Consider the following 11,127-nt stretch of genomic DNA (forward strand, 5'->3'; position numbering starts at 1 on the left):
AATACCAAGTAAAGTAACTTCAATTGATAGTTTAAAAGCAAAATTGATCAATAAGCAACTAACTAGTGCGCCACACGTGTGTTTTTGCGATTAAATAGTCCTGTGCTCCCCTGGATTTCATTGACACAAATTGCTTTGGATCTAGTCATGACTTAGCCTTCTGGATGGTACATTTGTAACACCCAGACTAATCCTGCTCTGCTGCTCGGAGTGTTAACCGTGTAATTGAATTACAGATCAAATTGGTGAGGCACATCAAGGACACACTCAACTTTCAGCCATCAAACTTGGGAAAATCAGGTTAATACAAAGTTGAGACAAATTGTCGGATGAGATTTCCTACATGCTTGTTAAACTAACAGGTGTGACTTGGTTAAATATTTATGACTGAGTATTGAATTACTGGGAGGAATAACAATGGGAACACTAAACCACTTTTGGATGACATTTCCAATCAATCTTAACATGCGTGTCTACATGGTACCTCACAGAGACAAGTACAACTAATTTCACCACGATTTCACCTTACAATGGTCATAATTAAAAAACTTCTAAAAGATTTATTCTTGTTGGGATGTTTAACTGACTAATGGCAAAACTTAAACCCATAGTATTTCAAGTGGTCGACTTTTCAGTTGTTAAAAATTAGTGCAAAACAGAAGTTTAACTTGTAAGAACAGAGCTGGTTAATCGTGCTGTACTGCATTCGATGTACGCATTTATTTTCAAGTTACCACCTTGACCCTGATACAACACAAGGAATAAGCTCAGTCTATGCCTGATGATTTAATAAATATATTAGTTCAGTATATTCAACATTAAAATCAATTAATCATTGTGGATTTGAGGCATTCAATTCTGTCCCGAAACTTTAGTTTTGACTTGGCAAACATATATTTATTTGATGTAAAAAATATAAAGATTATCCGAGCATGACATACTGTACATTGATGTAAGAAGTTAACCCAGATGCGTGAAACTTTGGTCCAGGGTACAATTCCGGCCTGCTAGGTCATTTTATGTGGCCCTCCAATGGTTGGCACAAATAAAAGTAGATTAATGTTCATGTTGACATCATGATCTTTAAGATGCCAGTGTTAAAGATAAGATAAGAAACATAGATTAAAGATGTCATTTTACAGAGGCTTTTTAATAAGAGTAAGATTTATGTTGAAGAAGTTTGCTTTGTGAGTGTTTGATAAAGGTGGACAAACACAGAGATGATAAGGTTTATTATCCAAGAATACTAAATAATGCAGTAATCTGACTCAAACTTGCTGTTTGGAAGAGATTGGTAAAATTTTGTTCAGCCTGCGAACTAGATCGCTAAAGGATTTTGTGTGATTGACTTTGACACCCCTGACTTACATCTTCTGCCATAAATGTTGAATAAATGAACAATAATGGACTGGCCAGATGGTTGCATACACGTCTGTTATTGACAGCTTTATGATTAATTTGGTATAATATGAAGTAAAAAGGAGTGTGACACAACAGCTGGTCAGCCTGTGCTCCTTCATACCCCAGTCATCACACATGAACACACACATCAGCTGAATAATGCAAAAGAGTCATAAGAAATAAAACTGGGGATTTGAATGCAAGTTGTGTTTCAGTGGAATACCTAAGAACGTCAGTGATGGTGGTGACATACAGTCCTGATAAGCGGTAGCATTACTCTTTGAGTTAATCCTTGCTAATCCCAACAGAGGCTGCAGTCTTAATGCAGAGCAGCCTGTAGCATGAACTAGTGGCCCGTCACAATTCCAGAAACTCATCGATATGTGGTCTTGAGAAGCTCACTCGAGGCCAAATATGTTCACACTGTTGCAGTTATTCAGTGGAACAGTCATTCTAACATTGACTGGTTGAACCAGCACACGGCAGAATGACAATCAATCCATGGATTTCACACCATGCCACCAAAACCCAATTCTATATCTGTATTGACTTTAGCTTAAAGGAAATGAACTTGGCCTGTAACGGGCACGTGTGAAACTCCGGTCTCGTGACAGGGGAAGCCTGCTCTTTATGGATCGCCAAAGTTATCACAAGATACATGTGACAATGTTGTTGTTAATTAAAAACAATTGATTCTTGCTTGCCCTGAAAACACAGCAGGAGTTCATTACTAAGCAGGATCATATCAAAAATGTCATTTTTATCTGCTGTTAGAAATAGCTTTCTATTAAATGATGGCTTGTTCGAAGGAACGATTCATAAAAGCAGAGCAGCCATCTTTAGCTACTTTACGTCTAAGTCTGTGACACCCCCCTGATCCGAGACCTCAGCGACAGGTCAGGGCCATAAATCTACTTTCAAGACATGACACTGTTACTACTCCGTGAGAACTTAAAGGTAACGACCTCCTGAGCTCTGGTCCAGATTTTAAGCACCACTTCAGGTTGACCTAGCAAACACGGAGGTCAGTATCGAATACTAGTTGACCTCTCCTGGTGACATACATATTTTTGCTTAGTAGCCATCTGTTTTTTTGGTTAGCATGATCTTTATTGAGGGTATATCTCTTTGACACTCAATAGTGTAGCGTGACATGAAACTCTTTGTGTTCCCAATTTGGCATTTCTAACAGCTCCACTGTGTGTCACACATGCTGTCAGGGACAGGACATTTGAATGATGATAAATACTTGAGTCACAAATGCTGTTATCAGATCAGAAGGTCTCACTTAAATGCCAGTAGGCAACACAAATGTTCTAAGATCCAAGCTTTAAACAATTTACAAGACAATGTTTGGGGAATGTAATTTATGGCCATCTACAGGAAAGGCACAAGTATGGTTTTACAGCTTGTGACTATATTTTATTTATTTCTGTATAGACATTAATTAAAATACAACATTATTTGTACATTTATATGCATACATAGTCTCTATATATAACGCTTTAGAGCGATCAATGAGAAGTGTTTTGTTCATCACAGCAATTTTTCTTTTCTATCAAGCACGACAGCAATATATTACTAATCTAGAGTAAAGTTAAAAGCTAACCCTCATGATAATAATTAATAATGCACGATCACAGTCTGAGATCCTGTCAAAACAAAGATATGGGTTTCTAAAACCCAATTTCAATTTGTGTATCATTTCTAAATCGACCATCAGGATCAATCTATCACCAAGTTGTTTTTTTTTATGTATTGGTCTCCACAATTCAGCTTTTCCAAATAATCTTTATCAATCGAGGCTGAACCAGTTTCTGTCTATTGAACTGGAATGTTAACTAGATGTCAAATGACCCGCAAAAATGTTTTTACACTCATCTATGAACGATTGTTGAGGCTCACATGAGTTTTCTTGTCTTTTTCTTTTGGAAGGAATGTGTTCAAAAGAACAATCATGAGAGCCAAAATGATCGAGGAACAAAAAACATATGTTATCTATAAACAAGCATTGTATGTAAAATCATTTGCATCGATAAAGGAAATCCAAAGGGCATAGCTGTAGCTCAGAAGTTATCAAACTTAATCACACAAGGGACCGAAATCTTTCAGTGGTGTTCAGGCCAAACCAAATGTATATTACACCAGACTGTCTGTAACAGGAAGTGTATTGTCTTTTCCTTGATAGAGGCTCAATATATCTTAACTATCTCTGTGTTTGTCTAAAATACTCTCATCATTTTTTTACTTAATAAAAACTGGCATCTTTAAAGATCTCAGTATCAACATGAATATGGCCCCTCGGGCCTTGAATTTCACACACACGGTGTAGATGACAGTTCCTCGTTCCAAAGATGCGTCTAAAATAACATTCACCAACTACACAACCCTGATTCATACCCCTGTAAACATCCAGCTTTTCAACAGAGCACATAAAAGACAGGTTTGTGTTGCCCCTGGACGGGTCCTAAAATCTGGCCCTAGGGTCTAAAAGCAATTTACCTTTTTATTGCAGCCAGGGCTTTAACTCAACCTTGCCAAAACTCAAATAAGATAAAAGAATCATAAGAAATTAAAACTATAGCTTATATCTATAACTACACACAAGCAGCCACAATACACCTATTTCACTTATTTATAAATACATTATTGTAAAAGTATGTTGGGCATACAGAGGTGGTTATTTGATCAACGGTCGTTTCAGAAAAGGAAGCATTAAATATTTACACCAGACAAATAGTCTCCCCGCTTCACAAGGGAATAGAGGCGCACTGAGTAATGCCCCTTTCCTCAGTGATCAATAGTCGCAAGCCAAAACAAAGGAGGGAAAACTCAACGTGCTGGGATTAGCATAGAGAAAATCAAAACAAGACCACCATGGAGCATATTCCACCATGTGGAGACGCAGCTAGATTATCTAAAAAAAAAAAAAAGATAACATGATACAGTCTTGTTGTTGTTTTTTCTTCTGCCCTGCAGTGATTGTGACGCTCTGTGGCACCGACCAGACATCCTGTGACACTAAACAGGTGCTTCTTTTGTCCACATCACTGCTTCTGACACCAGAAAGCGTGGCTTGTGGGAACCCCTCATTTAGCTGTTCTTTTGTTGAACCCTGTTGCCCACTTTAAGGTCCTAAGAGGCCATGAAAATGTGTTTACTGTGATTATAGTGATTAATGTAATATATATATTTTTTAAAAACAGAAAAGTCCTGCTGAAAATTACACGTGAAAATTATGAATGTGAAAAAAATGAAGGGATGTGATCTAGAGAAGATGTAAAACCAGAGGGGTGACAGGTGTTTTATTTTAACATGTGTTATACATGTCTACTACACGTCGCGTTACCACAGAGGATGTAGGCTGCAGGTGCAGCTCAGCTTCTTACCTTGCTTTAGGCACTTTCTCAGTCAAAGCTCGAGGTCTACTTCATTATTCCATTGATCCTTCTTTTCGCAGGAAAAAGGTTTTAAAAGTCGTTTCTTACGAGAACTTTGATTGTTTCCAAAATAATAATATTTAAAATATAAAATGAAAGTAGTCACATCTTCTTCATATAGTGGATGGCAGTGAAGATACAGCAATCTTCCTTGAACATTACGTTTAAATAAATCTGCGAAGCCAATACACCAGCATCAGTCCATGTTAGGTCCATTTAAACTTTACACGCAGCTGAGGTCCATCCTTTTAAAAAAAATTAAAAGTCGTCCGAAAAAAGACACGTAATCTTAGAACTATATAATAGGTGAAAAAAGGTATTCAACTGTCTAGATCGGTGAAGAAACGTCTTTTCGCAAACATGCGCCAGATTCACCCGCACGTTTCTAGAAACCCCTGATGTTGATGGTCTGAGGACTCTCCTCCCATCCTGGTGAACCCCTCCTCCCGACCCAGTCTCCCGTCAAGTTACAAGACGCTACGTTACTACAAATCCTGTGACGTTTAGTGCCAAAATAAAAGCACGCTTAGACGGTCCATCTGTCCAACTGTTGCGTTGTCTAAGAAAAAAATGTTTATTTAAAATAGCACTTTCACTTTTCACTTTAGCCATGTTTAATCTACGATCCACTTATCTAAATCCATTTTAATGTGTATGATATTTCCACAACGCCACAAACAAAATTCTGTCTCATTTTCAATACTGGAAGTTTTTCGATTCAGATTCTGTTAAGTACTCGATTATTTTTAAACATTTAGTATTATTTTCAGCTGAATAATACACAAATAAAATGAATCTAAATTAAAATAGTAACCTTTCAAATAAACAACTATGAAAGAGGAAATGGGGGTAACATTAAAGGATGCATAACATTTATTTTTTAACAATTTTGACTTCAATGTATTTTGAAAAATTTCCACAATTAAATACTTTCACATATTCATTAAATTGTTATTTTTGAAGCCATTAGATCTCAAAAAGGGTGGAGTTTAGTGACGCATTCATTTTTTTATAACCATAATTTCCAACTAAATTCTCACATTTAGGTTATTTTTTTGATTATTTATTAAAACAAAAGTACATTTAAAGAGCAACTAATGTGATTTTTTAAGTGTCTGTTAAATCAATGTAGTGTACTCAGTGTGTCTGTTTGCACAAACCCATGTTTTCAATGAAACATTTGTAGCAGAAAATGTGCTTAAGCCCCGCCCACGAATACAATTTATTTTTGCCACAACCACACCAACGCTGCTGTGATTGGTCAAGCATCAAGGTTGGTCACCGTGCATCTTCAATCCCTGAAGCCTCCACCCCCAAGGGATGCGTTGTATAAACAAAGCGGGCGTGAGTACAGCTGGCTGGAAGAGAGTTAGTGGAGCCCATTATTACGTGGGCTCCACTCTCGTAACCTCTTTTATCTCTTCTTTCATTCATTCACTCTTTTTTACCAAGATTTCAGACGGGGGAGAACATTATAAAGTAATACGTTCAAAACATGGTCATGATGAGAGACTTACTGCATCAGAGGAAGACTTCAATATTTGAAACACGCAAGTAACTGATGAGTTGTTTTTCATATTATTTTCCCTTTAAAAAAATGAGTTAAGAAAAAGCATGTTGACTTGGACTATAACATTCTTTAAAAATAAATAATAAAACTCCTAATTTTATTCAATATGGCCTTAACAATGGTGTGCCTTGCATTTTCCGAAAATGCTAATATTTGAGATGAGCTGCTTTATTCCACATAGAATCGAGCATACAGGTTGGGATTTATTAAATTAATTAATTCCACATGCTTATTTGCCCTTTAAATAAAGGTACGTACCTGATTCTCTTCATAATTAAAATGTGACCAAAACTTTAATTTTGAAAGAATCCACGTGCACTTCCGCCTGCGCGCTGCTGTATCTGGCCGAGAGGAGCTGGTGGTGTTTGAGCGCCTCAAACAAAAGCGTCCATTCGTGGGAACAGATTTGGGGGTTCACAACAAAAGACGAATGTGCTGCTGAAGCACGACACAAAGCACCGGGTGTCAGATACACACAGAACGAGTGATATACACAAACTTTTCATCAGTTAGCACTGTAGTTACCAACATAGTGATGTATTATCACCAATAAAACTCACCATCCCCGACTATAACTGTATATATATATATATATAGTGTTTATACTATCTGCACGTATTTATTATAACAACACTTGGTACACTATATATTTTAGTTTCAAAGATGTAGTTTTGGTTCAAAGCTGATCCTATTTAGGACTATATTAGCAAAACTAAATCCCGCCTAATTTTGATATCATGCTATAGCTAACAAACGTTAGCAAGAAACAATAATTTATGAAATATTGCCTTTTATTATAGCTAGCAACCCACAATATCTGTTAAAGAGACTGTGGCAACAACAAACACTCACTTATCTGTAGCATAAATGTGCTAAAACTAAAACTACTTTTCTCTCAAACAAAAGTCAGGAAATAAGTAGTTTCTTACCTGTTAACTGAAGGATGAGTTCAGGCTCCTGGTGCTCCTGCAGGTCCAGCTGCAAGAATCCTTGTGGCACGAATGTCTGACAAAGTGTCTCTTTTAAGATGACAATTGTTTCACCAAAAATAGAAACAGCTCGTGTGAAGCAAATAAGAGAGTAGGTTGAAGGAAACAACTTTTTATCGTTTCGCTTTAAAACTTCCAGTTGACCACTAACAACTATCTTTCAACTATTCCTGTGTTTTTCACTTTTGCTTCAACATACAACAAGCGACCGTTAAGTGGCGCCAAATTCAAACATAAACGTTTCTCTACAAGTAGGTGACTCGTTGCCAGTGTTTTTTTTGTGGTGGAAACATAAATTACATAAAAATAATGAAAAAAATAAAAAAAATAAAAGAAAACTAAATATATTTATTTGATTAAGCAATATTCATGATCCAGACAGCAGCCGGGTAGAAAGAATTCTTGAACCATGATGTTCTGGTCAGACTATACAAGACAGATACGTTTTTGTAAATATAGAAGGATATGTCGATTATTAAGCATATCCATAAATAAATAGTAAATAAAGAACTTCATTTGCTGATAGATTGATGGATAACAGTTTCCCCGCAAGTCAAATTTAGTAAGTAAGTAAGTAATTTTTATTTGTATAGCGCTTTTCCAGACCAGGGTCACAAAGCGCTTCAACAATCAAAACAATATTCAATAAAGTATATACTTTAAAGGGCAAGATAAAACTGATAACACAACAGGAGTTCCAGAAAATCAAGGAAAAGTCTGAACAAATAAAAACATCTTAAGATGTTTCTTGAAGGAGTCAGTAGATCCATCAAACACAGAGGGAGAGGAAGATCGTTCCAAAGCTTAGGAGCAACAGCCTGGAAGGATTTCTCTCCATTTTTAGATTTTTAGTGAAGTAAAGCAACAATTACTCTCCAGAATTGGTAAACGGTTTCTTTAAAAACTGTCTAATGGCACCCTTATTTACTGTTTACAAGAGTAATTGCTGGAAATTATACTTTATTACACAGATTATTATTAAATGAAAAGTATAAAAGAAGAATGTTACAGTGTAAAAGATTGGTATGACATGCAGTACTTCTCATACAGCTAAGCTAGCATATGACTTAACTTTCCTTTTAAGATTTGAATTATGACATTACATTTTTATATGTCACAATAAACCTGCCTTATTATATTTTGAAAAACACTTAACACTAAAAGATTGAAATAATGAGTTTATTGTGCAAAACAATACATTAAACGGAGCGAACTAGCAGACAAAGTTTGGGTTTACTGCATAATAAAGCTAGTTAAGATATCACGATCAGCCCTTAAATTATTTTTTAAAACATCAACTTCATAAAAGATGCTTTTAAAAGATGATGTTTTCAAAACAGACTGAGTTTCTCAATCATCAAAGTCAGGGATATCATCATAGGAGTAGCCTGGGTAGCCTTTCGATGCATAGTAAGCTATTCTGAGATGATAGATTCCCGGCAAAAAGACCAGAATCCCGATGATGAGTACAGGAACTGTACGGTCGGAGTGCTGGGAAACGATAAAAGAAACATCATTGGTTTGCCAAAAGTAAATTGATTATGACAGGAAACTTTTTATTTCGACTCACGGTGACACCAAAGTATCCAGCTAAGAGAAGAGATCCAATGATGATCAACAGCGTGCCGATGAAGAAGAGAATTGTGGCGAGAGCGATGGCCTTGTACGGAACCTTGGGTGGACTTCTTTTAAACTGTAAAGAGGTCAATTAAATGATTAGAATGGATTAATACTTCATACATATTGGTGGTATTGGTATTGATATTGGTAAACCTGTTGAATAAAAATAAAATGCAGTTAGGACACAAAATGGCAGACTCTCAAACACTTTAGTAAACAAATCACGTTTTTCATTCAAGTAATTTTTTCCTTCAATGAACCAGAAAATGCGAGTTGCAAATGTTTTACGATCAATGAGGCATGATGTTCTTTAAAAATGACAATTTTATCTTAACTCTGGATGAAATGCTAAACATGGTGGTGTTGCTTACTTCTAAATAAGCTAGTTTCACTTCTGATTATACAAGCAATGCTTAGCATTGCAAATAGATGTACACTCCTCTTTGAGTCTCGATCATAAGAGCTATAATGTCAGGTACATTGTGCTCTTGGCTTGGTCTACCTTGAAGTCTCTTACCAAGAATGATTTAACAGAGCACTAGAGTGGCCCAGGGGTCTGCAACCTTTATCCTGTTAAGATCCATTTAGGGCTGTTCCCCAATGAATGGAAACTCGCTAAGCCATAAAATCAGAGTGACCGATAAACTAAAGCCAACACAGTTAACATTCCCATAAAAGCCATCATACCATAGCAGAAAACCTACTTTTAAAACTTTAAAGATAAACAAATTCCACTTTCATTTTTGGTTTGAGCTAAACTTAAAGTGTAGTAAAAAGAATTCAGGGTCAGTGGAATAACTGTACTCTAAATTATATAGTACTATAGACAATGGACTACCCAATTCAAAAAGTTAAATCCATTAAAAATGAAATAAGCATTATTAGCATTATTAAACAACTTTATAAACTGCAGAAACCGTCTGTTTTAGAAGTGTATAAACCTAACACACATTAAGTATTTATATTTTTAGTATTTGTCGACAAACCTGCAGACCCTTACAAATACACATTATTGTATTGGATGTATGGAATGTTTACCTGCAGATCAATGTATCCGTCGTCATCGGTTGCCAGTCGAGAGTACTGGACCTTGTTCGGTCCCGCGTTGGAAATAACGCTGCGAGCAGGCATTTTTTTCATGTAGGTCAGTAAACACTCGGTGACGTTTTTTAGAATACTTTTAGGGAATTAAGCATCTCGCGAGCCAATTGTTTTGAAATATTCGATACTTAAAGTTCCCTCACTTGTGATAAAAGGCTCTGCACGAGGGTTCCATGAGATTAAAGACGACTCTGTTCATGTGACGCTTCCGTGTTTACAATGCCACAGTCGACAGTGCGCATGCGGGGGATGATGTCGTCACGTCACGTGATCGTAACGGTGTTTCGTTAATTTTTTAGATTGAATATTTAACAAATACATACATAAGTTATTTATGTTTGAGTTTTTTAAGGGTATTTATGTTGATCTTTTATTTTTACGTAATCATTTCCCAGTTGTAATTATTGATTGTTTATTAGGTTAGGTAGAACTTTATTGATCCTATGACATTTGCTGCTAGCTACGTGGATAATCTGTCTCTGTGGGATTATAAAAGAAATTGAAATGGTTATTTTTCAATTAGACAGCAATACAGCAATTATTCATAGAAAATAAGAACAAGAACAAAGAGAAATAAAAAGAAAGAACAAGATGATACAATCTAATGGACAAAGGATACTAAAATTAAGATAGAACAGAATTTCAAGATACTTTCACTCCACTCCTGCCCCAAAATTCCAAAATTGTACAATCTAATAGCCCAAGGAATGAATGAGTCCTTGAGTCTATTAGTTTTGCACCTGGGAAGGATCATTCATGGGCTCCATCTGCTTCTCTGTTCACTGATGACAGTGTTCAGAGGATGACTGTCATCATCCATGATGGACAGTAGTTTGTCCAGTGATCTCATCTCTGCAACTGTCACCAGTGAGTCCAGCTTCATATCAACCACAGAGCCAGCCCTCCTGATCAACCTGTCCAACCTGTTGACACTCCTCTTGGACACATTCCAACCCCAACACACCACAGCATAGAACAGGACACTGGCCACAACAGACTGGTAGAA

At 36.4% G+C, this 11,127-nt stretch overlaps 2 protein-coding genes across 5 annotated transcripts in view; both read right to left on the bottom strand.

Annotated features, from left to right (window-relative positions):
• igsf9b (immunoglobulin superfamily, member 9b) overlaps positions 1–7,423 on the bottom strand; it is a 30,556-nt gene extending 23,133 nt beyond the window's left edge. For 3 of the 4 annotated variants that reach the window (XM_087795528.1, XM_087795536.1, XM_087795508.1), the window contains exon 1: positions 4,791–5,181. The gene's annotated coding sequence lies outside the window, so the exon portion shown is untranslated. Of the gene's footprint in view, positions 1–4,790; positions 5,182–7,340 lie in introns of those variants that run through there. The other variant, XM_087795518.1, reaches the window with a different exon arrangement.
• Positions 7,424–8,563: 1,140 nt separating this feature from the next.
• On the bottom strand, positions 8,564–10,334 carry tmem230b (transmembrane protein 230b). The gene is made up of 3 exons (XM_087805436.1): positions 10,059–10,334; positions 8,971–9,093; positions 8,564–8,891 (listed from the first exon to the last, which is right to left on the bottom strand). The coding sequence occupies exons 1-3, from the start codon at positions 10,158–10,160 to the stop codon at positions 8,751–8,753; spliced, it is 366 nt and encodes a 121-aa protein (XP_087661562.1). The 5' UTR covers positions 10,161–10,334; the 3' UTR covers positions 8,564–8,750.
• Positions 10,335–11,127: the final 793 nt, after the last annotated feature.

The sequence above is a fragment of the Callionymus lyra genome, chromosome 1 (assembly GCF_982586985.1).
Source record: "Callionymus lyra chromosome 1, fCalLyr1.hap1.1, whole genome shotgun sequence".
Classification (NCBI taxonomy): Eukaryota; Metazoa; Chordata; class Actinopteri; order Syngnathiformes; family Callionymidae; genus Callionymus; species Callionymus lyra.